The 27,477-nt window shown below is 39.8% G+C and overlaps 2 protein-coding genes across 3 annotated transcripts in view; one reads left to right on the forward strand and one right to left on the reverse strand.

Moving 5' to 3' along the window:
• The window catches only part of GTF2F2 (general transcription factor IIF subunit 2), a 90,426-nt gene that overhangs the window by 12,297 nt on the left and 50,652 nt on the right, over positions 1-27,477 (forward strand). The window contains exon 5 of one of the 2 annotated variants that reach the window (XM_069802675.1): positions 5,722-5,760. The exons of the other annotated variant lie outside the window; for it this stretch is intronic. Coding sequence (XP_069658776.1) covers positions 5,722-5,760 — 39 coding nt within the window. The remainder of the gene's footprint in view (positions 1-5,721; positions 5,761-27,477) is intronic. 2 annotated transcript variants of the gene reach the window in all.
• KCTD4 (potassium channel tetramerization domain containing 4) lies at positions 18,470-19,970 on the reverse strand. Its single transcript, XM_009923366.2, has one exon. The coding sequence runs from the start codon at positions 19,704-19,706 to the stop codon at positions 18,933-18,935; it is 774 nt and encodes a 257-aa protein (XP_009921668.1). The 5' UTR covers positions 19,707-19,970; the 3' UTR covers positions 18,470-18,932.

Raw genomic sequence — 27,477 nt, forward strand, 5'->3', positions numbered from 1 at the left:
GTCAATCCGCAGTAAGAGACAGTCATAGGAAATCGAAATTCATTCATTCATATGTTCACAGACCAGTATTTGTCTTCAAATTATAATTAGAATATTTTTGTGAAAAGCATTGGTGATGTTCCTTTCTCTTTTGCGAAGTGCACCATGTAACAGAAGCAGTATGCCAATTGGAACCGTAGGCCACTGGTATGGAACTGCAGATGGCATTGCTAGTGTTGCATCTGGAAGGATGCGTTTGAGGAATTATGCAAATGAAATATGGATAAAAAACGTGCTTCATGCACTATTGCTCTCAGTCAATACCCTTCTTGAGGACTGAACTTAACTAAATTGGATCAAATGGCATAAACCAGTTGGATATTTTTTGTAAAGGGTGGGGTTTTTTTGGTTCTGGGTTGGGTTTTTTTTTTTCCCCCCTTATTTTCCATTAAAAGCCCCAAGATCTATTTTGTGTGCTGCCTTCTAATACTGGGATCCTTATGTTGTAGTGACCATCTTTTTGATGGTCTTTCAGAAGATGAATGAGGGATGACAAAGCTGCCTCTGAAATATTTTGTAATCTTGGAAGATGCTGCAGGGAGTTTACATATTCTGGATAATTCAGCACTTCACATTGACTTGTCAGGTCACTTAGAGCAAGCAAGAGATCAAATTTGACAAGTAATTTAATATTTTGTGGGTGATGTAATTTCTAGATTTCTGGATGTTTTTTCTGTGGGTTTTGTTTTGTTTTGTCTTAACTCAACTTGCTTCTAATACCTGTTGTAGTTGGAAGAAATCCTTTAGTTCTTGCATTGTAAACCTCCGCATCTCTGGTGGTCCTGTATTAGTTTAATGGACAGCAGTAGGCTTTTCTGAGGTGCCATTTGTTATGGCCAAAGTCTAACGAATTGCAGTTTCTTGGTCTTCTGCAGTGTGTGCACTAGATCTGAGCTAATATAAAGCTGGATAAAGTGGCTCCCATCCCAGATACTGTTAAAAAATCTGTTCTATGCTGGTTTTCACACAGGGTGCACTTTCTGTTAAGACTAACTCTGGGGTTTCTCCTGTTCCTTTTCTTTTCCGATTTCTGTATTTTGAAATAGCTGCAATGAATAATAGAGAGTAGTGCAATGCACTCCGAAAGTAGTAGCTGCAAAATATCTCCCTGCTTCCTTTGCAAGGCTGTTTGCACATGTGAGACGTGGTGTTGTCTTCATTGCTGGGCAAATCACTAAGACCTGCGGTGGTGTTCCTGAACATCAGTTTAGCAAAGCTGGCGGGAAGTGTGGCTTCTGTGATGACTGCAGAGGCATCCAAAGCACAGTTGTCTCTTGCTGTCTAGGTCTTGCTGTCTAGGCTGGTTTCAGTATTATTTCTGCATTAAATATGAACTACATTCTGTTCCATAAAGATCACCATATGTACATCAACAGTTGCTATGCAACAATGCTATTTGTGCTTCCAGTCATTTTATCTTGTCTTTGTCATCAGCTATCATAGCTGTAATTTTTTGGGCGGGAGGAAAGGAGAGCATTTTGCATATATTTCAATGTGTTGTATTGAACAAAATGAATTTTTCTTATCCGTGTATAGCTGAGAACTATCTAGGGGCAAGTCATGGGTTTGATATAGGGTGTGTTTGGTTAAAATTGTTTTTTTCTGAGCTTCCTACTGGCAGACACCCTGGCATAAGGAAATGATATAATTTGACGGTTTCTTTCTTGGTTGAAGGAATGGGAACATGCTTTTGTTAAACATTTAACAGCAAACTCTTCTGATTGTGATTATAAATTAATTTCCTTACTGCTTTAATTGCCTGTTGCTTCATTCTTCTGCCAGCAGGTAGTTTAGGATTGCTGGCTCTAAATAAAAAATGCAGCTATGTTATAGATAATGGTAAAAGTTTCTTACTCAGCTAGTTCTTGGAAAAATGTGCTACTAATGTGACTTGGGAAAACACAGACCTTGGCAGGCAATTGCATCCCTAACTGTAAAGGACTGATGGGTGGAGAGGAAGGTTTTACACTGTAGGCACAAATAAAGTATAAGATATTTCTGTAAAGTTGGGTGAGATGACTCATTTTATTGAAATTTTGAATATATCTTCACAACTCCCCCTTCATAAGTGGGATTGCCTTAATGCCTATTTTAGTGACTTTAAATTCCTTCATGCTTGTTCCATCTTACTGAAAGTAAAAAGTGTTTAGAGAATTCCATTGACAGAATGACTACCAGACCTTTGTTTCTGAGCAGCATTCATGCATGGATTGTTTTACTGCTTCATGCTTCACAGAAGGTTGCTGGCTCTTAACATTGCGTTCTTCTTCAGTTTTCTGAGTCTTCTCTTCTTTCAGAATCTCAATTAATGAAATTAATTTTTTTTTTGTATTCCTGTTCAATAATACACATAACTCTGCCTACATACTTTAGAAGAGCTCCTTTATTCACACACCCCTTGAATATTCTCCCCTTGTTTTGGGTTGGTTTTTTTTTTTCCTTTATACAGCTTCTCATATATGAAAGGACCTTTTCTGAGTTTGTACATGAATCACGCCTATATAACTTACAATGTGTGATTGTATTCCAGTGAAAATGAATATTCAGAGGTTTGTATTCTGTATTTTGTATATTTGTATTTTGAAATATCAGATATATCCAGCCATTTAAAGAAATGTGAAGGGAAGAAACACTAACAAAAATCCTGGAAAGATGTTTCTTTCTTTCATTAAAGCAGTTACTCCTATAATTACATTTAATTATTTCCAGTAAAATATGTAGTGCTCAGAATCTTGATGCCTTGTGACACTACTTCTAATCATATTAGATGAATGTTTGACTTTTCCAATTTTTCATCAAACTCTTATTTAGGAAATAAACTCCCTCCCTCATCATTCTGCCGTCTTAGCTCTGCCTGCTGAGGAGTTTTGACATATACCTGACTACTTTAACAGTACTTTCCAATTGTTCAGGCTGTCATTCAACCACACATTCCAGTCTCCAAAACGCTTTGGGGTCTTACTTAATGCCTCTTTGTTCCTTTATGTACTTCAGTCTTTTATGGACTGTTAGCAGAAGAGGAAAACCTATCAGCAGCCTCACGATCAAAAGAAATAGAAGCAATAGCAGCCTTTCAGATCTCTGGCATTTATGCAAATTTCCAAATATTTGTGAGGATCATAAAGAAGATGCAACCCATCATCAGAAAAGCAGAATATGTGACTCAAGCTACTCTAATTACAGACAGCATTTTGATGGGTCAAGATTTTGTATATATTATGGTGACACACAGTCCATTTAGAAAACAACTGCGACTGCTTACATCATCTCTCTTCTCCATCTCTAAAAAATGGGAATTATATTTATTTACTTAGTTGATATGAACGTTGTGAGGATTAACAAATTACTGTAAAGTGGGTTCAGCTGGCTGGCAGGGGTAAGCTCCTAATTTTCTTTTCATTTTTGTTATTGATACTATAGACTGTTAATTCCCATACCATTTTAAACAATCAAGGATATAATGCACAAAATATATAGTATATTAGAATGGGCTCAGTGTGATGGGAATAGAACTGGCTCTCTGCCTACTTCATTGACTTAAATTTTCTTTGTTTTTTTCAGTCTCACTGATGTATGTGTAAAAAACCAACCCCACCCAACCTCCCTGCCAAAAAAAACCCCAACAAAAAAACAACAACAAAAACCCAACCAACCAACCCCAACCTGTTGACATTTATCTGTGAATCTCACATGTTGTGGAGGAGGCTGAGCAGCTGTAGTCTGCATTGGTAAAATATTTTGAGTAGACATAGTACAACTTCTTTTTCCTTCTTGATATTAGTACTGAGAAGAATTTCAAAGCAGAGACTTGTGACCTAATCATGACAAATGCAAATTTTCTAATGATGAGAAAAAAGACCACTACTTTTTGCAGGGCTTGAATTTTGTCTCTTTTTCTGTCTTTGTTGTTGATACATACAAGCAAATACACACACACTCCCCCTGTAGACATGATACATATTTATCGTTATTTGAATCAGAGATGCTATTAACAATTTTGAAGTGTGATGTCTTATGCGGTAGTTTGGGCTAGGTAGCTAGTCTTTCGCTGAAACGGAGTTAAAAAGAAACAGCTTTAAATCCAGCTGCTTCTTACATCTCAGTCCAGGCAGGCATTGATATCTTGCTATGTTTGCACATTCTTCATTACGTCCTCTTTGCTTCTTGTGTGTGCACTGAATGTTTCCATAATTAAGTTACAACTGAATTAGGGTATTGGTTGGGTGATAACATTATGCTGTAAATATGCTAAATACAGACAAAGAATAATGTCGATGAGAAGATACATGTTTTTCTGCAAACACGCTGTCCTGCATGTATATCTGAAAGTTGGCAGGGGTCTTAACTTGCTTTGTGAATACTCATGGGTGGGAAGAGGCCATGTAACGATGTTTTCTCATTAGAGAAAGCATGTGCCTTCAGCTTCAAAGACTAACAACAGCCACCGGTGAAGAAAGAAGGGTCTGTGAGATAGTGTTTTTCCCATTTGCATTAGTCCTCCAGCTGTCAGCCATCTCAATGAGAAAACAGGGCCATCAGCCATGAAAGCCAGCAAGAATCAGTGGCAAAAAAAGGTTTTGTAAGATATTTCATGTTTTCATTTCTGTTAATACCCAGCCTGTAAGTGGCAGAAATGATCAAACTAACTGGACTCAAAAATTATTCTCCGAGTTAGAGCAGTAATTTACTCTTGCCTGTAAGTAAATGGTCTGTAATGATAGCTGTGACATGTCTGAGTTGAAAGCTAAGGACAAGTGTATTTTACCATTTTAAACTGTATTTCAGATAAGTGAAAATGTTCTTTTTATTCTCTACCTTAGAAGAAGTGTAAAAAGGAGAAATATAGGAGGAGCGGTCAAATTTCAGGTTGACAAATGTGTGTAGGGGTTTAATTTCATGGGACTTGGTAAGTGTTAGAACTCAGTTTACCAAAATACATCCGCCGGCTGCCATTTCTTGAAACGTGGGATTGGAATTTCATGCAGAAAGCTGTTTCTGAATCTGACTCTAACATTCACCCGAGTGATAATTTTTTGGCAAGTCACTTTGCAACACTTGTGTCTAGGTTTTTCCTTCGTACATCGATTCTCTGCTCTGTGGACCAGGAGTCGTTTATGATTATGTGTATTTTTTGTACCTAACAAGTTGGACTATAGTACCATTTGAGGGCCAATGCTCAGACGGGGAAAAGTTGAAGAAATAAATTCTTGCGTGATCTGTAGAAATGGTAGAGAAGAGGTTGATCAAGTTAAAAAATTTACCTAATGCTAGTTAAGAGCATTCTTTTGCAGAACCTTGATTGTATTTTTTTTTAATATACAAAGATAACATTTATTTGTCTAGAGTGACCAGTGAGGTAGATGGATACTATTCATTGCTTAAGCATAATCCTACTACTGATTTTGTATAAATGTGTAACTTCATTCTTGCAGAGCTGTATCAGAGGTGTAATGGAGTTCTCTCATTTAAGTTGTGAGTTTGGGCACTAAAGGAGAATTTGTTGTTGTTGTTGCTCCCAGTGGCAAATTATTCTTCAGAAAGTAAATTTATAGACATTAATCAAACCCAGTGATTATGATTTTTATCATTCTGTGCTTTACAACCCACTCTTTAGATGTAATTTCAAATAATCAACACAGAAACATTACGTTTCCTTTTTTGTTCGTTTGTTTTTTTTTCCAGAAAGCCAACCAGAAGAAAAATCTGAAAGCAGCAGTGCTGGTGAGTATGGACACTTTCTTTGGAACACTTAAGAAATTACTTATGACTGCAGCTTTTCAGTTTTCTTTTCAAAAATTGTAGATTAAAAAAAAAAGTCTTTTTTTGTTGTATTTCTAGGGTAGAATATAATAAAGTTTAAAAATTACTTCATAAACTGATTATCTGCTGCGACCAAAAGCTTAAATTATTATCATTTTTTATTAAAATGAAGGGGAATAAAATGATGAGGGAGAGCTTTAGAATTGTGATGTTATTTTAGAAATTCTTTTTTATTTCTCAGGGGTTTTTTGGGGGGTTTTTTAGGTTCATTGTCTGTATTTTTTAATTAGAATTCTTTCCTCTTTTGATTGGAAAGTTTGTAGCAAATTTCCAAATCTTTTGTTACTTGATTTTAATTGCATAGACTAAGCAGTCAGAAAAATAGTGTTGTAGTATTGTACTTTATTCAGTTTTCTAATGAAAGCAAATTTCTTATGAAATATTTATAAATTCTTTGGAAAGAGTCAAAAATGGTTAGTTCGCTGATATTACCTGCCAGTTACATATTAGTCAGTCCAACGACATCTTAAGTACAGTTAAAAATTCTAAGGGTGCTTCTCAAACTGCAATGGCTATACTAAAAGTGGGTTTTTTACACAGTTCAGAGTAGTAAATAAAAGTATTGCCCTTCGATTAGTATTTTTTTGTGAAATGGGCAACATGCTTATATCGGGCAGGATATTTCCCAGCAGCTCGAGCAGAGCTCTCTTGAGGCGGTGTGTTCCCAGCCTGCTCCCTTTTCTTCTACTAAATCCTTTGGGCTTACATTACTGAAATTCCGAGATAGGTACACAACAGCATGAGAAGTTAAAGTGTCAAGTAGTGTTTAATAAAATTCCCCTTTTCTGCTTTTATTAAAGAAGTGTTTCAAAAATATCATTAACATACTAGCGCAAATAAGTGCCAATGTTAGCAAGAACCTGTGAACCTGGGAAACTAGACACAGCTAATACAAAATATATAGACAAATCTCGGTTTTGTTAGTAGAAGGATTACCTCTGATGCACACAGATTAAATAGTACTAGGACTGGGCTGGCACTGGTAAGTGGTAATGGCAGAGATAGCAGATGGACTGGAAAGAGCCTCACGCCCCTGCCTTTCTTAAAAAGTAATTCCTAAGACTAATGCTAGTGGGTTTTCAAAATGTCTTCTTGAAAGTAATTTTTTGGACACTTTAACATGAAGATGTCTTGTTTTTTCTAATATTGGACTTTTGTTTGAATTGCATTTCAGCATCAAATGTTGTCAACAGTGTATACTTTGTGTCTGGCTAGGAGTAGGGTTTGGGGTTTTTTTTTGTAGGAGGGAATTCTTTGTAATATTAAGATGCTTTTTATTACACTGGCTTAAGCATGTCAAAAGACTAGTGTTAGAAATGTTATACACTGTAGACTTGTACTGAATCCAAGGTGTGTTTTATAGCTTGCAGTTTTTCTCTGTTATTTGTTAAAACCTGCTCACTGATGATATGTTTATTGTGGTGTGGTTTTTGAGATTAGTATTTTATACCACTTGAAAACTGAGACTCACTGCTGTGGGATGTCGCATGTAAAGCAGATCTTGGGAGTTTAACTGCTAAAATGAATCAGAATTTTGATACATTGCATTTCTCTGATGTTCTTTAGTTGTAGGGGTGTACCCTTATTTTCCTTGGCTTTTGGGTTTTTTATTCTGTTTCAGTTTGTGTTTGAATGATTGGATTGTCTGCTTTTCATTCTTGGTGTCTCCTCCTTGTTCTGAAAATATTGTGTAAGATGGCCACGTGTTTAGTTGTTTGTATTTTGCTTTGGTCAGAAGAATGAACTACTGTATGCTGTGGGCTGTTCAAATATGCTGACAAGATGAGTGCTAAACCCATTCGATGGAATCAAGCTGGTTGTGGATTCAGTTTCTGAGCGATGGTAGTTGCTTACACTGGGGTCCTTAAAGGAGGACTCTCAGCCATCAGTTGCACTTATTTGCTTATTCACTTTTTTTCTCGAAATCATTGTGGAACTCAGATGACCTTTTCCAAACTACCTCTCAAGTAATTCAGGTTATCGAGTGCTCCATTTTGCCGTTAATCTACTTTATCTTGGCCTACAATAAGTACTTTTGAGCGAAAGATGATGTCTATTATGTATTTATGTCGCATGTTAGCATAACAAGACCCTAATGACTGCTTTTGGGTATTACTGTAATAAAAATACGTAAGGTTTATTTGTAGTTAGAAAGTAAATAAAGGAGGTAAATGAGATAAATAACATTCAAAAATCCTTTGATTTACATCCTTAAAAAGTTCCCCCGTGTTTTTACATTGGGAGGGTACTGTCAATCCAGAATTTCTTATGTCATAAATCATTAGTATTATGTATGACATTTTTAATCACATTTATTGTTGGGATGGTTGTAAACTACTTACCAAAAGGCGAGCTAGTACCAGCGTTGCTGCTCTACTTGATACTGTTTGGAGAAAGACAACGTGATACTGAGTCAGACCAAAGATCATCTAGCTGGTATCCTGTCCTAAGTGGTAGTCAATAGCAGATGCCTTGAGAAGAGGATAAGAACAACGCAGAAGCATAGTGATACCTCCCCAAAATACTTCTTCCAGCCTTTAATGATTCACAGCTCAAGAGACCTAGAGCTGGGGTGATGGTGTTTTAACAGGCCCTCATGGATTTTCCTTCTATGAAGTATCCTTGTTGGCTGAGCCCATGCAAAACTTCAGTATCCGTAGTTATCTTGAATGATGCTATGGTTATAGTCAAAATATTCAGGAATCAAGACATACCTGAAACAAGTTTACCTAATCTTAATTTGAGCTCCTTTTGCATATTATCATTTTAGATCACTTTTTCTGTACAGAAATCGTATTTGATTAGTGCTTGTGATAAATACTGCTTGGTGATTCAACCAGTGTTGTTTAGTGCCGGAAGGCTTTGTGTTAAATGTGAGTGTAGCAGATTGCACACTCAGCTAAAGCAAAAGAGAAATGAGAATTGGCTTTGCTTGTTCCTATATGGTGATGAGCAAGTGATTTAAACTCAAATATGTGTACGTAGCTCCTGTTTGCTGATGGCTTTGCTTGTACCTGCCTGTAAGTGCTGTCGGTGATGACAGAAGCTGTGAAAACCAAGCATTTGTGCCATTTGAAGTGTGACCTGCTCCCGACCTCCCCCCCTGCCCCAATAAAAATACCCAGAAGCTGCACCCTGAGCCTGTGTAGTCCTTTGAGAATGATATGGTAAAGAAATGCATTCTCATGTAAGAGCAAATGTAATTTGGTACTGTCTTTGTGGAAGTGAGTTAAATGAAAGTCGCATGGGCAGCGATTGATTATAATGTTGCCTAAGCTTTGAGAATGTAGTTTTGAAAGCATAGTATTGCTTTCGGGGGGGTGGGTGGATATATCAACTCTGTATACAAACTGCAGATGCACCTTTTTCTTCAAGAATGTGTACATCAGGGAGTGTTATGTGCAACCTACTGGTTGAAATTCCTGAACCTTCTTCAAGCCAATTGAAATCCTGTTGTACCTAAATTTCATCTCTTAAAGTCTTTGATGTAAGTTTATAGCAAATAGCAGCCTTCAGTACTTGATGTGCTTAAGGACAAGGTGTTAGTCATCTCTTTTCCCTAAACCTGCCAGTGAGTAGTAAAAGTGCCTTCTAAGTGAAGGGAAAGGCACCATTGGCACCATTTCTGATTTGACTCTGGTTAAAAGGAGTAAATTATCTGAACTGCTACAGACAATATTGTGTGAACATAGTATTAAAATTTTGCCAGTCGTGAATGTACATGTTTAACTGCAGTCACAACTATAGAACACTTGAATTGTCTGTAGATCACATTTGCTTAGTTTTTTGATGTTGCAATAAAAAAAAGTCAGGTGTTGATTATACATGTGTCGGAATATTTGAAATTCAGTGTAAGCACTTTGATAAACACTGAACTGCATGTGGTAAAATCAGCAATTTTTTGTTAAAAAAACCTGTTGTGGCACAGGGCTGTATAAAGCTGTTAAATGCACATTTGATTTAATCCTCTTTAAAGCTGTTAGCATATATTAATTATACTTCAAAGTGAAACTCTAACTGAAAAATGATCATCAGGAGGAGTAAAACTAATTCTTAATTTAAATGCTAGCTCAAAACTCACTGTTGAATATAACTTGGTTATGGAATCTGCCGTTTTCAAGCCACAGAAACAGTTTTTGTCTTGGCAATGTAACTGGTTTTGTTGGCAGATGAATGCAATAAAACTTTTATAAGCTTCCCAGTAGTTTTCCAGGAGCCATAATCAGTAATGAGACTCCATTTGTAGCTGTTAAAACACACAAAGAAGCAACAATTCCTGCTTTAAGGTATGTGTAGTCAACATCTGTCATACTAGTTGTAATAAATATTGTGGAGAAATAGGAAGGTAGACTGGTAGAACAGCAAAAAGGGTGTGGAGTTAATGTAGGTCGACACAAACCTGAGTTACATTTTTTAAGAACTTGCATAAATGGCCTTAGTGTCCTTAGGGTCTGGCTATTTATTTTAGTATTCTGTATGAATATTGTAACATTTATGTTTGCCTGAGCAGCACTGATGTATTCATTGTCATTCAGTCTCTATCCTGAGAACAGAACCTGATATAAAATGGTGGGAGTTAATCCCACAAGCCTATTCTGTCCTTCAACGATGTCCACATCCAGCGAAGTATTGCACTAAGCAGAAGCGTGCTTTTGGCTCGTATCGGAGTTCTTGGTCTTCCCTTCTGACTCTTGAGAAATCCCAGGAATTTCAGCCATGCCTGGCATCGCAGATTGTGACTCCACAAATTGTGTTTGTCTTCTGTGAGGGATTTTGCTGATTATTGCAGTTCACCCACCTACCAGCAGGATCACGACCTTTGCAGTATTGCAAATTAGAGCCTTGAACGATGGATCAAAGGGGCAGAGGGAGATCGAATGCTTGCTGCCTTGGCTAGTAGAAGACTGGTGTGTAGCAGATGTAAAGCTAGCAGGAGGCAGTTTCAAAGTAAATAAAAAGAGGTGGTTCTGCACTCAGAATGTAATTGAGCTATTGAATTCCTTGCCAGAAGATGCAGATGTGAAGGTGGTATTTGCTAAAGACTTACATGACCTTAGAGGAGACCAGAGAGGTATGTGGAAAAAAAAATCCACCCAAGGGTACTAAGACTGAGAGGATATCTGATTTAAGAGACCTCAAGCCACAAAAGCCTGGTGGACACTGGGATACATACCCAGTAGGAGAATCATTCATGTCTGCTCTGCCCTTAGGCTTCCTGATGGATATCTGGTTTTGGCCACTTTGCTGGAGTCACAGTGCTGAGCAAAGCAGACCTTTAGCTTGATCCAGTCCTATTACTCTCAGGCTGTGCTTTGTTTTTTCCCTGATTTTTTTTTTTTCCCCCCAGTTCTCTACTGTTGTTACACAGCTTGCATCAGGGACAGTTAAAGTTTCTTCTTTTCAACCATGGGAGTAACTTTTGGGGGGGAAGGCAATGGAAGCAAAAGCAAGAGCAGCTCTTCTGAGGTTGTGTCTTACCTCTGCCTTGGCTAACTGCAGCTGCGAGAGCACTGGAGGCTGCAGCACAGCAGGACCCGAGCTTTCTGTACGCTTCAGTCTGGAAGCAGTCTAGCAGAGCTCATTTGGTGCTCTTCCTGAGCTATAAGGCTTTTCCAGCCCCAGCATCTTGCCAACAGCTGTGGTGATAGTGGAGCAGGAGCAGCGTGTAGTTCTGCTACAGCATATTGTCTTACTCGTGCAGGTTGTCTTAGGGATTTCTGCACCGTACTCTGGGGGCAAACCCTGAAATCATCATCTGTGCATGGCACAAGAGTCTTACAGAGGTTGACTTTTATTGTAACGTGAGAAGGCATAAAATAGCCTACATGTTAGATTTCTGCCCTGTTGGGAAAGAACATTATTTGCTGTTCATTTTAGACAATGTGTTGGAAGTATCACAAGACCTGGCAATGCTGCAGGCCTTAGATAAAGTTAGTATTGATAACACTCCTAACCTGAGAGTACCTTTTTCTCTGTTAAGCTGATTCTTATCAGCCTGGCTTGCAGGACCTTTAATTTGTCTCCTCAGAGATTACCAGTTTCAGCATTGAGAAAATGTACTGCTTTATCCCTAATACTTGCTAAAGGCTTTATTTAAGTGGTAGAGAGGCAATAAATGACTGGGTTTAGTGTTACAGTTGCTTATTCTGTTTACATTTTTTGATGCTTAGCCTGTTCATTGCTAGTTTGTTTGCTTAATTTTTTCTTCCTAATTGAGAGAGTCTGTACCCACCTCTGACCTGTTCTTTTTTTTATTCATCTGTTCACTATGGTACAAAATCAAGAACCTCCTTTGAGATAACAAGCAGCTTTCTGTGGAGCTGCAGCAGTAGATTTGTAGCTCAAGGTTTTGCATTAACAAATTTTACAAAAAATGAATCTCTCCATTCCTCTGACGTCTGCTGCAAAAAAGCAAATTGCCTTTCTGAAACATGACATATGAAAAGCCAAAAGAGAAATTTTTTTTTTGGTGGTTTTTTCTTTTTTTCTTTTTTTTTAATTTAGTAATTTCAGGATAATTAGACGTTACTTGTGTTGTACAGCCTCAGTGTTGCACTGTGTTGGCATCCTCTCCCTAAACCCAAGGTCTCCAGGTGACTGTCAGTGATGCGGAGTCCCTCAGCCCTCCTCTTCATCTCCGACTGCTCAGGTGTTGTAGGCTTTCTCACCACGCTGCTCCCTCCTCACCCTCACTGCTCAGGGAGTCCAGCACTGCAAGCTTCCCTGAGCATCAGGCCCATGGCTCTAACAAGCCCCTTGGACCTCATCTTCCCAGGGCATTTCCCTAGCAAGCAGCCTTGGGCTTTTAAATCTGAATTCTCATCTCCTCTGTGTGCTCCTGCAGCTAGTGGAGCGGCATCCCCTTACACACAGGACACCGAATCTCCCTTCGGGAGATGTGAGCAAGAAAACCTGCCAACTCCTTTTGGCCAGGCTTTCCATACCTGGAACAAAGCTGCTGTTGAGAGCTTGGGATGAGGTGCTGTCAAAGGCAAAAAAGATGTAGCCTGGAAAAGCGTAGTGATCTAGTTTTCAGGTAACTTGAACTTGGGGTGGGACTAGTGGAATCCCTCTTTAATGTCTGGAAAGATTGTGGGTTTCATGAACTCTATAAACTGAGGTTGTAGCCGCAAAAGTCACGACACCAGTAAACAAGGCAATGCTATAGTCGTTTTTGGCATTCTCAGGAGAAGTTTACAGACCTTCAGAATGGCTTGACTTTTAACAGTCACCTTCTAACTGCTTGGTTTTGAAACCTTAACATGTTGAACTTGCATGTCATCATGCCTAACAGGGTTTTAAATGAGTAGCTGCTGTTTACAGCTATAATTACTATACCAGTTTTGTGAACATTTTTGTTTCTGAAGCAACAGAACAGTATTCTTTTCTGAAGCTTAAAATGAACAAACATGGTGTTAAATGATAATGGCAATGATGTTAAACTGTTACCAGCGCAGACAGAAACAGCTTTTTGGGAGACTGTTGCTTTAGCTGTGTGTGGTACTCCTACTACGCACATTTTTAGGAAAAGAAATCAACTGTCTAGTTCTATAGGATATTATGCAATTTCTTTCAGAAAGAAAGGAAACTGTCCTTTCTTATTCTGAGTGCTTGCTCATCCGTATTCCTCAGGTATCATCATACATCTCCCTCCTACCTTCCCCAGTCCTTGCCGTGCTTCTCGTTTTCTGGCATTTTATTGTGAATGATGATGATTTACAGAGGCAGTGTTTTGAGAGAATGTTCTGTGTGATATACTGGTGCATAGGACTTACAGAATGTCTATTTCAAAAGTAATTAAAAACCATAACATTAATTTTCTGATCTTAAATTTCCTGTGCCTTATTGATTGCTTTTGTTTCAGCCTAGTAAATTATGCAAACCTATATCTCCAAATGAAAATACTTTTAGTTATTTAACTAGTAGTCACTTTCCTGTCAATCTAAGAATTTCTGCTCTGTGTTGCAGGACAGGAGACAAAATTAGGGTTAGACAATACTTATCTAGCAAAGATGAAATAATTCTAGCCTAAGAAAATAATATTTATTTTGTCATAGACCCAAATTAACTCGTCCCTTTCATCCCCAATCCTGATTCATTAGTCAACAGAATTAGGGCAACATGACCCTTCTACACAAATAAATTCATGGATGAGGCACTGCTGTTATTAAATTGTGATATTTGTTGCCTGCCCTTATTCTACTTGTATACTAGTAGGGAGACAAGGAGGAAGATAATTTTCTTAAGCTGTTCCCATCTTCCTGAATGGAAACCTTGTAATGATTTTAAGTAAGAGGTGAAAATAACAATGCCACTGATTGGTGCAAATAATGATGTAAATTTTTTTCCCCTTTAGGATCTAAAGAAATATTAATTTCTGTAGAAAAGAAGTGACCAATTGCCACGTACACAGGTGTAATAGGTACAAATGCAAAAACACAATTAAAAATAAGGCATGAGTCAATATGTCAAAATGTCAATAGTGCAGTTACGGTGCTGTGAAACACTGGTCAGTGGGTGAGCAGGTACTGAAGGTGCGGAGTTGGAGCTGTAATTTGACGTTGTTGCCCAGCCTGCGTGTTTCACAACATCAAGGCTACCTCCAAGAAACCACATCTGGCCCTAGAAGTCATTGGGCAGTAAGTGGCTGGAGACTGAGAGAATACTTCAAGGGAGCATCGTCGTGTATGGTATTTTCTGGTTTTTACATTTTTTCCTAGGCATCTGCTTTTGGCCACTGTCTTTACTGATTTCTCCTCTTGAGTCAGGCTGCTGCCCAACCCTCACAGAGCCCCACAGCCCTCCTGGTGAAAGGGAGGGGTACGGTGAAAGAAAAACGAAAAGTAGTTGTGTGATGTGGGACGAAGACGAGATAAGGGGAAGGATGTGAGGGTCAAAGGATCAAAAATGCGGATTCTACCCAGAGATGTGGAGAATCAGGGGATGGAAAGAGTTCACAGTCGCCAGGGGACACTGGGCTAGATAGACCTTAGTCTGACATAGTGCAGCCACTATTATGTTTTGTCCTTACGTAGGAAAAAAAACCAAATAGGTGATAACTGTGCCAGTGTACTGCCAAGCGTGATAGAAGAGCCGTTGGCTTCTCCGCCAGTGGAAAAGCTGGGCATACGAGTGTGGAATACAATGGAATACGATGGGTATTTTGGTCCACTTGGCACTGCTCTTTCATGAGCAGTCATTCAGGGAACTTACAGGGGTGGGGATAGTCTTTTTTTAGTGTATGGGGGTCAGTCCTGCCTTCAGCTCCCTCTCTCCCTTCTGAGTTGTCTGCATGGTGGTCCTTTTTTCTCACCCGAGAAGATGGGCAGGGAGGCAAGAGGAGCCGACCTGCGTGGGAGCAGGTTAAGGGACTCCTTGGGGAACGGGGGGGGAGGTTCTTTCCCAAACAATTGAAGATCGTCAGAGAAATTATGGAAATTGTTGTTCCTTCCTGATATTTGTAAGACTGTTCCAATAAGTTCATTGTGATCCAGCTCTTAATGAGAGAAAGATGAATAGAAATACTTTGCATGCACATCATATTCAAAGTAATGTTAGAACAACTGTTAGTATTTCTGACTTAAGCGCTTGATTTTGCAGCTTTGTCATTGTCATAGTAGTATTAAATATGCAATTTCCAACCTTAAAGAGAAGATAGAAAAGGTAACTCATGTATAACTTGGTACCTGTTCTGGCACAGCCTACATGTGATTCATGTTGAAGCATCTACCTGAGTGACTGACCATACGGAAAATATATTTATGTTATACTGAACATATTTATGGAGTAAAAAGGAAACGTTATGCACAGTATGGAAGTTTTACGTGGTCATTTTGTTCATATACCAAAGCAAGACACTCCCTCACCCTGGTTTGAAAAATTGTTCCGGTTTATAACTAGTTTGAAGCATCTTGATTGTAGCTGATATGGTGTGATTCAATGTAGTTGTGGATTTGTTCAATGTGAACAGGGAAGAGAATGATTTTGACACCCTCATCTTCCTTCTGTTTCTGCTATGTGAATCAAACAGCTGAGTGATGTGCCTTTGATCAGAGATGGCACATAAAAATTTCAATCCCTGACACTTGTAGAAATGCATGAGAGCTCATGAAAATGGGGAGAGATGACAAGATTGAAGTTAGTGTTACAGCAAATGACTTTACATGTATGCCATAGATGTCAAGTGCTATTTACACAGAAATAAAAAAAAATAAATTGCAGTGGAAAATGCTTAATGTAATGAATCATTGAGTTTTAAATTTTAAAAGTATTTATTTTTACTAATGATTAGAGATGAACATTTTTCACTTTAAATAAAAAAAGGAGTTTCAAGTGCTCTTTCTTTTATGTAGGTAAAGAGGAAAGTAGGTACTCTGAACCAAAGGCCTGCCAAATAAAAGCTTTCCAGTAAATCTTTTAAGAATAGCAGGAGACTATTCTTAGAAGATATTTCAGATGGTTTGAATTTTATTTGTGATTACCAGCTTGTGAATAGCTTATATTCCAAAAGTATTTTCCGTAATAAATGCAGAACCATCAAATTCTCTACTGCTTTTTCATGAGTAAGGTCATGCTATGATGAAAAACTGGTACTGCTTTCTGATACTGAAATGCTAATATTTTCTTGATACTGGGCATCCTAAGAGCCCAACTGAAAGGCAAGGAAACACGGTATATTTTAATTAACATATAAGTATATGAATTGTTTGAAATCAAAATTGATTTTTGCTATTTTTTCTTTTCGATGGCAATGACATTTTAAATCTCAAAGAGCCATTACAAGTGAAGGTTATAGTCAAAAGCGTTTAAGTGAAAATGGATGATTTGACATCTAGGAGCAACGGCCTCCTCTAGACTTCGTGCTTATACAGGCTGTGTGTTTGACAGCACTGAGAGCATGCTGCTTTAAAACTTGCAGATTAGTTATGGAGCTTTTTTAGATTGTCTTGTCATTTTTTCTTGCTCATGTAGAGAATTGTGTCCACAAAGGGCTTTTCTTGTAATTGTTCTGTGTGATGGTGTTTCTAGTTCTTGTTCTAGAAGATCAGGATTTTGGATTTCTTTTGGGGGAGCTTTCACATTTACTTTTCACAGAAGTCCTACAGATTCTTGTATGCACAAGATTAGTGGTTAATGAGGATTTTTTTTGAAGATAGAAATTTGAAGATAACTTGGCGGGGGGCAGGATGACACACAGTGACGGTGTATGTAAAGAATTGTATTTTACTATATATCTTTTGTTTGTAGATAGTTAATGCATTTTGACAAACTCAGAGCAGTTTTGAGTTACATGAACAGTTCTTCAGCTTGTATGCCTGAAATGTGGAGTTATCTGATTTTTAATCAGTTCAGTTTGGAGGAGTTCCGCTTAGAACCACATCTTTTATGATCTGTAAGCCTCTAACATGGGGACTTGATAGAAAAGTTTGTCGTTTCTAGACAGTGGGCTCATTCTGAGGGAGTATTCTGGAAAGGTTGGATTTCCCCATTTGATAAAATCATATTAGAATATGTTTCAATCACTGCTGCCTGCTCTGGAGCTGTAGAGTCCCTCTCAATTCATCTCTGGTGAGGGACCTAGTTAACAACACCTATTGTATATTACAGGTGAAATATCATTTCATGTTGAAGGGTAAGTGGACCTTGCATTTGCATTCCCAGTCACTACTACTAAGGATGGATTTGTTCCCTCTAAAATCCCAAAGAAAACTGTTCTCAGCCTGTCTTGTGTTAGCTGTTTTCCTTGGTTGTTACTTCTAGTATGGGTTATACTGCATTTTGTTGACATTCTTAGTATTTTTTTCTATATAAAATTGATGTTTTGGGAAAGTTGAGAAATAACTTGGTTGTTTTTTCTTTCTTTAATAGCATTTTACTTGAATTCTGGGTTCATACAACCTGTGAATGATGGTTGGGTTCAATGATGGACAAAGCGTAAACTTAGAGTTAGTACGGCTTCCTTTTGCCTTTTGTGATGATTTTTCAGTCCGCTTTTGCGGAGTGACTGGTTTGTAATGCTTGTGGTTAAATTAGTTACAGTTGTTCCACAGAAGCTATTAAAGCTTTGTTTAACATATAAATGAAAAGATTTGATAAATAGCAGAGATGAGGAGAAAGGTGTTTATTCTGTTTCTTAGAGTGATGCATCTTAAATGCCAGCAGGTGGTCTATTCAAAACTAATAGTACTAGTTGCTTTTAGTAAGCCATTGTGCAAAGCAAGGGCTCTGTTAATTCCCTGTCCTTATGGGCACAAGTGATTAGTAGGAAATAGTGACTTTGATGTTGAAGGATGTCATTACTGGAAACCCGTTACATGAAACTTTATATCAAATGTTTTTATTATCCATTTCATATGTGTATATATAATTAGAAAATTTAACATGCTGTGCAGATTCAACTTCTTTGCTGTAATAGAACTAATCCCCCCAGCATTACTTGGTTGGTTTATGTGGTTTTGGCAATTGTTACTAATGTAGTCACACAGCTATAAATTTGGTTTTTAAGTGAGTTGAGAAATCATTTAACTTTAAAATCAAGTTGGTTGATTTTAAACCCTTTTGCAATCTCATTTTTTGCAAATTCAGTATAATAGATTAGCATAAACACTAATGAGCATTCAAAATCATTTATTCCAGTTAAAATCCATTCTGAATGGGTTATAAGCAAAACATATTTTAAGCCTGCTTATTGTATGAAAATACTCTCACTGCTGTTCAGCAGAGCAGTTAGGTGTATGCATGTTAGTCATACAAGTACACAAAAATTCAGCTAGACTCTCTGGTCGAAAGACAGCATCGAGAAAACATATATTACAAAGAGCATAAAGCATTCAATCTGTGTTTACGATGTTTAGCAGATAATTTATTAAATTCAGGCATAAAATTTTCATTCAGCTTAAGTAAGCCAGAGATGGATGTCATTATGAGACTTACATACCATTAGCTCACATCAATTGATTAGCAGTCGAGCTCTGTGGTACAAGGCTAGTAAGATAGATAATTATTTGTGATGCCAGGAGGCTGCAGGTCAAGGAGATTTACTGGCTGCATGCTCATTTCCTTTGCTTTTGTGATCACTTGATAAAATGAAGTGCATCACTGTGAACAATTGACCCTTTTGAACAATCCAGACTGGTCAGCAGTCTAAATCCACATTTTAAAGCCATCATTATAGCCTCAAACTTAAGAGTTTCCAGGGTGCAGACAAAGGTGTTGTCCTCCTTCAGTACCAGTCGTGTACCGTTTTCAGACTTTATGAAGTACTTGAATTGAATAATATTTGAAGATACTGAAAACTCCTCCGGAAATCCATCCAGCCTGCTTTTGGACACCAGTACAATTCTGGATTTTATTTTTGCAATGAAATCAGGAGCATTGCAAAAGATTCTAAGTCCTTGAGAACGGTCGTGGCTGTCAGTGATTTCCAGGAAAGTAGTCTCTCGAGATGCTAGCTGTTCCTTCTCCCACCTCGATTTCACTGCGTCCGAGAGTACCTTAAGCTGGAAAAAATCTGCTTCTTGTGCCAAAAGTTGATTTTCTCGAAACCCTTCTGGTAGAAGAAGTTCTCCATTTCGTAGGAAGTTAAGAATGTGTCTGAAAAGCAGTCCATCTCTGTCTATGAAGTAATGACCATCTGCATCGAATGGGCACATTATTTTTCCATTTATGATCCCTTCCAGAAAAGAGTCTGGATACTTGGTTAGTGTCTGTTTTTGTGTGATATATAGATAGCCACCAACATTCAGAGTAATCAGAGACGTTTTATAGTCCTTGTCTTGCTCAGAGCCTTCAGAGTTGCTGTGTTTTTCTTCGCATTCCTTTTCTCTTCTGTTTATTTTTCTCTCCATTATCGAAGCTAGGACAAAAAGCCAGCTATCTTGCTTTATTCTTCTCAGCTTGCAAAGAGATTTTTTTTTGTAAAAGCACCTTTATTCAGCTCCGGCACGATGTTGGAATGGAAATGCTGCTAGCATTGCTCCGACTGTCAGCTCGGGTTTGCAGTAGGTGGCGTATCAGCTGTGTATGCAGGGAGATATCAGGAATATGACTGTAAAGGAGAATTTGCATTTAACTGTATAAGGGAAGAAGGGTATAGCAACTGTCTCTTTCTTTCCTCTAAGTCTAGGAAGTTTACATAGTTTGGGCGTTATTCACAGTAATGCATACTACTATTCTAAATGACACCTTATTTTTAATACTTTAAGATGTATACGTAGTATCAGCTGGCCAAATCGTGTTTAGTACCTATGGTGTTAAACAGATAGCTTCATTTATGTTTCAAGGATTTTAATTTTCACAAAGCGTCTTTTCACATGTTTTTGGTACCGATTACAGTACCTGATGCATACAGCAGGACGACACTGAACGGAAAGGTGTTCTTGTCTGTACAAGGGGGGTGTCGTCCGTGGAGCGTATGCGCATACATATTCCTCATTTATCGGACACGTGTGCAGTGGTAAGATGTTTTCACCGGAGATAAGCTGGAAGCAGTGCTGAGGGCTGGATGCTCTGACTGCTTTAAGTTTGTGGTGAAAGCTTCCATTTGCGGTCGATGGGAGCATCCGCACCAACACAAGAACTACAGCCTGATTCGGTGTCACTTTTTGCCTTTCTCTGTGCCATAGACAAAAACTGTTTTAGAGGGGGGGATTTACTATTTATATCGGTGATGTTTTTCAAGTCACCAAAGCTGTCTGGCATCAGTTTGTTCTTTCTCGATGGAAACAACTCAGCTGCCCTGCAGAACAAAGGGTTAGTGTGCCTACAGATAGCTTTGAGCATCACATAACATTACAGCTTAGCAACACTTGAGTATGGCAAGGGGGGGGAAACATCGGCAGAGCACGCTTGAATCAAATGGCTGTCTTCTCTCCATGAATCTGTGCTTGGAGGCTCTTAGAAAAAGGTTTCCCCTTTAAACATTTGCAGCTTGGAGCAGGAAAGGGAAAGCTCGCCACGCATCTATCTCTGTGTGTGTTTCCTTGGGGAGCGGAGGGAGCCGCAGCATGCATTCCCCAGCACCGGCGGGAGCGAACGCTTACCTTGGGCTGGACCCAGAGAGGAGGTCCCATCTTTTTCAAGATGTGTTTTTCATTTTACAGGTAGATGTCTCCAGCTTTGCCCGATTAGCAGTGAAAAGTCAGATTATTCTTCTGTCAATTCTTCTGTGCTATTTCTAAATATTTTATTCCTACTGCTCCCACTGTCTCTAAGGCTGTTTATTGATACTGTAGCATCATCACTATAATATTTTATTAATTGATAACTGAATCTAGTAGGAATAAATGCACTCCTTTTTACTCGCTATTCTCCTTGCCAGTGTAACCCTAGCACTGATATGCTAAATTTTTCTGCTGCTGTATGTGATATATTAAGCAGATATTATTCATTAGATTTGATTTATCAGGATTTAGTCATGGTTTTCATTTTAACTCTTTGATGCCATTGATATGTTTAGCATAACTTCAGTCAAAGCGATTTCAATCAGTTTCTAATTTTTAAACATTTGGACTTTTTTCAAAATTAACTCCTTTCACAATTATTGAGTGAATAGTTGAGAAAATGAAAGAGCCAATTACTTTCAAATATGATTTTTTTTTTTTTTGCCATTACAGGAAACATCCATTCAAATTTAGTTTCTCTTCAAGTGATGGAAAATCCAGTTAATGTACTTAGGTCGTGCTTAGCTACAGTGTTGAACCATCTTAGTGGCTGTTAAACCCTAAGAGAATGATTTTTGTGGTGCTTTCATCTTACACAGTGACCTTGGAATACTTTGAAGCTGCACTAGGAATGTCCTGGCACAAGTAAGTAGGGATTTCCAAGGAGAGCTGGGATTTGTAAAAGAGATGAAATTTTTCATGGCCAGCTAAGCTGTCTACATTTTAAGAGACAGCAGTTACAGAACAGTATCTGCTCACCTAGTTTTTCATGCTCATCGTCTTCTCAATGTTCTAACACTTGCAGTTGAAATTTTCCACTTTTGTGAACAAGTAAGTATTCTTTGAAATATCGTGCAAAGTCATTTTAGTGGTTTGTATGATAAAATATTCAAAATCGATTTGATGTGGAAAATATACTCTGTGGAGATCATGAATATTTACATTTAAACTTTTGAGACTTGAAAAATGTAGAGCTGCTGTAAAATTTTCATCACCACAAACGCATGTAACTTTACTTCGCTGCAGCTGACAGTCATCTGTAACACAAAATTAAAGCCTGGCACATCTTTGTGAAAATTTTCCACTTTCTGTGCCGTACTACGAGACAACTTTTCCAAAGAGCCCTCGTTCTTCCTGTGCACTTGGTGATACATATGGTATTGCAGCTCATGTAGTTTTAGTGGGGTGGTTTTATATAGCTCGCTGTTTTCTGAAGGTGGAGCTATGCCTAGAGGAACTGGATTTCTGTTTTTCTGTCCTTTTGTCCACGTACTGAAAGATCACCCGAAAGTTAATTTTGGTAAAGGTGTGCAAGTATTTCTTGCAATCAGATCAGAGACTTTGACCGTTCTGGTGCTCTGAGCATCTTTGTGTTGTGCACCAGGCGTGTGATAGCTGAGATGTGCCCCGTGCATCCCGGATCTTCTTGCTTCCCACTTGGATTGAGACAGAGCAACTTGCTACCGTGTGCTCTCCCATGCCGTGAGCGAACTGTCTGTTTCTGCCCCATCCAGCTGAAGTATCCTGCTTGCAGATGTTGGTAGCTAGCAGTCCTGAAGTGACTGCTGCTTCACAAATTCTTAGTGTTGCCTGTATGCTGGGATTGGCCATTCAAGTAAGGAGTGGCGCTGGAATCCAGCAATTGAAAGGATATTGGCTTGGTTCCAGATTAAGTCAGAAAATATACTGAGCACTCTTGCACACACGTAAGAGTGGCTGTAGTAGTACTACTCCATTTCCAAGTTACTCTCCCTTTGGGCTGCGCCAGGAGGGCAATCCACAGCTTTTCAGTTTCTTCTTGGTCAGACGAGCCATCCTGGAGACAGTGAAAATGCAGTGCTGGTGCCTGTCAGCTACACAGGAACACAAATCCAAGGAGGAGGGGGCTAGGCATCTGCCCCTCGTTCTGTCCTACATGTTTCCTTTTGGAAGATAACCTCACTCCTCCTCAGCTTCCATCCTTCTCCTGAACCTCCTGGTCTTGGAAGCTTGAGCACGCCATGGAGCTGACGATTTGGGACTAGAGCACACCGCAGGGAAGTTGGTGCTTTACCAATGGTTCAGCTTACTCATGTGTCCAAACAGCATCAGCTTCACTGAGAGTCTGCTGTTGGTGAAAATGACCTGGGTTACAGAAAACAGCTACTTTTATTTATTACAGTACAAAAGGCTATGAGGAGAAATACCAGCTTTAAGAGGTAGAGAATTTTTTAAGTGTATTAGGAGGCCATGCTAATGAAATCTGTTTGGGTTATCGAGGCAATTTGCTAGTCATTTAATGTCATAACACAGAAAATTGGCCAGGTTGTTGGACAATTAAACCACTCAATAGCTACTATCTCACAGTGTTGATAGCAGAGACATTCTCATTCCAGTAACAACTCCAGGATGTTGATTAACAGCTATTGAAGACAAGCTCTACACACTCATTAAAATTGAAGATTTTCAAATCAGCAAGTCTGAACAATTTGCATTCAAGAGTTTTAAAAGAGCTGTCTGAGAAACTCTAACAACAGTTGCTGTTGATATTTTTAATACTTTTTGAGCACTGCATTTCTACAAGACTGAAAAAGCAAATGATGTGCCCGTATTTGAAAGGTGAATTGGATGGCCCAGGTATTTAAAAACGAAAAGGGACTGTACGAAAAACAATACATCTGACTTGGAAGTCAATCAGTTAAAAATTAAGGGAGAGTAATATAATACTAATCAATGTGGGTGGAGGGAAAATGGATTGTGCCAAAGTCTTTTCTCTTTTTTGGTTACAATTTGTTCAGCAAAGCAGGTGATGCTTTCTTCTGTTAAATCTTGGAGTATGTCTCATTTGTTATTTTGAATTAGTGTTCGTACTATGTACTGTATTAGTTTCCGTTTCATTTAACTATACAAAAATTATCTGCCGGCTTCAAACTGGCAAACGGGAAGCAGAGAATTATCACTAAAATGTTGCTGTGTTTTGGTTCTTGGTCCTATTTATTTTTAGTCAGTGATCAAGGAGGAGATAGTTACTGATGAAGTTTGGAGATGATACAGACTGTGAATGTAATCAATAAGGAGATACATTGCTGATGCAGAACCATTTGGATAGTTGGTTAGGATAACATTTTAATATGACCAATATGAAGTTTATATGCCCAGGAATACACTGTAGGTGGGGTTTGTTGTACATATGTTTGCAGGAAGGTTACTCCTATGTGTAATGCGTCATTGACAACTGAACATGAGGTCGTAGTCCTGTGCGGTGGTCAGTAGAAAAATGTAGTGTGTCTCTTTGGATGCCTAATAAGGGAATGCCAAGTGAAGATGGGGCAATCCTATTCTCTAGCTGCGTAGCTACCAGGGAAGGGTGGTCCGAGAAGGGCGCTAGCTTTGAGGCTGCCCTTTGCATGGAAGAGAGGTGCCACAGAATGCCTCTGGTCTGGGAGAGCGGCAGAGCCGAGGTCTAGTGTAGGAGGGGGCTGCTCCTTGTCCGGCTGTCACATGCAATAGCCTGGGAAGCTGCACAGAGGTATAAGTGGGCAGCGGGAAATACTGGGACTTCCAGCTTGGATGCTGGGAAGCAACAGCCCAGCTGCTACCTGCTGAGGAGCTGAAGGCACACGTGCCCGTCGTCTGTCCTTGCTGCACTTTCTTCCACTTTTTTCTGCTGCTCGGGAATCGTACGTCTTGAGGTAGCTCTTCATCTCCTCCTTCCCTGGCACCGCTCATAAAGAGCAGGAGCTGGTAAACTCCAGATCCTGTCCCACATGCTGTCCAGTCTGGCTGTGAGAGACAATGTCTCAGGAGAGACGTTCATGAACTCAACTTTCTCAGGTCAATAAGAACGATTAAGAAGCTGAAAAATAGGCGTAATGGAAGATTCAAGAAAACATGGTTTATTTTTATTAGGCTTGATAAAGGTGGAGAGTACATAAGTGCTTGGATGGGCAGAAATGCTTTCATAGCAGGCTCTTCAACTTAGCAGTCAATGCTCTAACAAGACCCAGAGGCTGGAAATTGGAGCCGGGTGCAGTCAGACTAGAAAACTAACACATTAAATTCTCCAAGCTAGTCCATCTCTCTGTCTCCGCCCTCCCCCCCCCCCCCAAAAAAAAAACCCCAAACCAGCCCCTATCAGACCATCATCTGCACAATTCCAGTAAATTTCCCCAGTGCCTGTTTAAGCGTTTTAACCACATTCTGTTCATTTGCTGGTGATTGTCAGCAGGATTTGAAGCTGGAATCGGCATCTCCCCAGCATAATTCCCTATCATCTCACTGAAAAAGTCAACAGTTGAGATTCCATTATGAATTGGCACCGGAGCATTCAGGCGGGGAGGTTGGGGTGAGCATGCATTTGGCAGCTAATGATGAAGCTATGGGTTATGTAGACCAGCCTGTCCAGAGCTGCACTCACAGTGTACTTGTATCTGCCACCCCACATAGGGCAACGGAGAGCGTAAGACACTTGGGAAAATGTCTGTTTTCCCTTCTAATTATTGGTCTTAGCTAGTCTTCCAGACCTATTCATTTACCTTTTATTGTCTGCTTTATTTTGAGTAGGTATTTTTAACAGAGATTTGCCACTTTCATGCCTTATTCATCCTTTGGCTTCTAGGCTGATGTGACTATGGAAATACCAAGGCAGGCATGTAGCACTTTGGATGTCTTTTCATTACAGCTCTGGTCCTGCAATAAGTGAAGACAGACCCAAGTCTCTCAACTTGAGTTTGGTGAATGAGAGCTAATTAGGCTGCAAAGGGAGTAAAAAATGTGTTCCCCTGCTACAGTCTTGCAGCCGGAGGTTTGCGTGCATCTTTGCAGATTTATTCTGCGAGGCTCTCTGGATGTGTTAAAATCCCCAAGAGGGTCCAGGGGAAGTGGGACTTAAGCCTTGGCTTTTGGACAGTGGATGAGCTTTGCCAGCAGACTAGCTTAGGTCAAGGTGGTGTTCTTGGAGACTGCGGACAGCCTTGTACTGTGAAGCAACTGGAACATTAAAAGCTGTTGTGGTTTAATCCCAGCCAGCAACCAAGCACCACGCAGCCGCTCAATCACTCCCCCTGCGGTGGGACAGGGGAGAGAATCAGAAGGGTAAAAGTGAGAAAGCTTGTCAGCTGAGAGAAAGACAGTTTAATAAGTGAAGCAAAAGCTGTGCATGCAAGCAAATCAAAACAAGGAATTCATTCGCTAATTCCCATGGGCAGGCAGGTGTACAGCCGTCGCCAGCAAAGCAGGGCTCCGTCATGCAGAACGGTGACTTGGGAAGACAAATGCCATCACTCTGAATGTCCCCCCCCTTCCTCCTTCTTCCCCTAGCTTTTAGTGCTGAGCATGACGTCCTATGGTGTGGGATCTCCCTTGGGTCAGTTGGGGTCAGCTGTCCCAGCTGTGTCCCCTCCAACTCCTTGTGCCCCCCCAGGCTGCTCGCTGGTGGGGTGGGGGGAGAAGCAGCAAAGGCCTTGGCTCTGGGTAAGCACTGCTCAGCAGTAATTAAAATATCCCTGTGTTATCAACACTGGTTTGGTCACAAATCCAAAACATAGCACCATACTAACTACTATGAAGAAAAATAACTATCCCAGCCCAAACCAGTGCATTCTCCACCCCTTATTCCATACCACTTATGTCATGCTCAGGTACCACATTATCCGATACAGCCTCATTAACCACCATCACCCTTCCTGTCCTTTGATAAAATACACAGATATCATTCCCTTAGTCTATGGACCACCCCTGTCAAATGTCTTGAAAATGTCCACAAAGCGTCCACTGAGTTCGTTTAGTCCATCTATTATGGTGGTCACTGAGGACGGGAGAGGTGGTGTGTTGCCTGGAGTTACTGGGCACCAAAGCCAGCTCGGGTCAGCTCGCTGCTGCGCTTGCACTGCTTCTTGTGAGGCTTTTCTTCCATTAGTTCAGGTGGTTTCTGCTGTAGTAATTCCTGTAACATGCAACTCAAATCATGGGTTACAACAATTTAAAGGTATTTCCGTTACAATCTCCACCCCTGGTCCCTTTGGACCAGATCGTCAGGTTTAACATTGCCATGAACTCCCCCCGTTGCCCCTGCTCTGGCTTGGACTAACCCCAAACTGCAGTCCCTCCAGGGGTGTACCTGCTCTGTCACGGGCTTATCCACGGCCACACGCTTTGAGGTGCTCCGGCGTGACCTCATGCACAGCCACAGATGCTTCGAGGTGTACCTTCTCCAGCGTGGACTGACCCACAGCCCCAGATGCTTCGAGGTATACCTTCTCCAGCGTGGGCTGACCCACAGCCACTGATGCTTCGAGATGTACCTTCTCCACCGTGGGCTGACCCACAGCCACTGATGCTTCGAGATGTACCTTCTCCAGCATGGACTGACCTGCAGCCACTGATGCTTCGAGGTCTACCTTCTCCAGCATGGGCTGACCCACAGCCCCAGATGCTTCGAGGTGTACCTTCTCCAGCGTGGACTTCTCCTTGGACCACA

Source organism: Haliaeetus albicilla, chromosome 15 (assembly GCF_947461875.1).
Source record: "Haliaeetus albicilla chromosome 15, bHalAlb1.1, whole genome shotgun sequence".
NCBI lineage: Eukaryota > Metazoa > Chordata > Aves > Accipitriformes > Accipitridae > Haliaeetus > Haliaeetus albicilla.

Coding starts and splice junctions, on each gene's coding strand:
- KCTD4 (XM_009923366.2), bottom strand. CDS start 19,706: ATGGAGAGAAAAATAAACAGAAGAGAAAAGGAATGCGAAGAAAAACAC.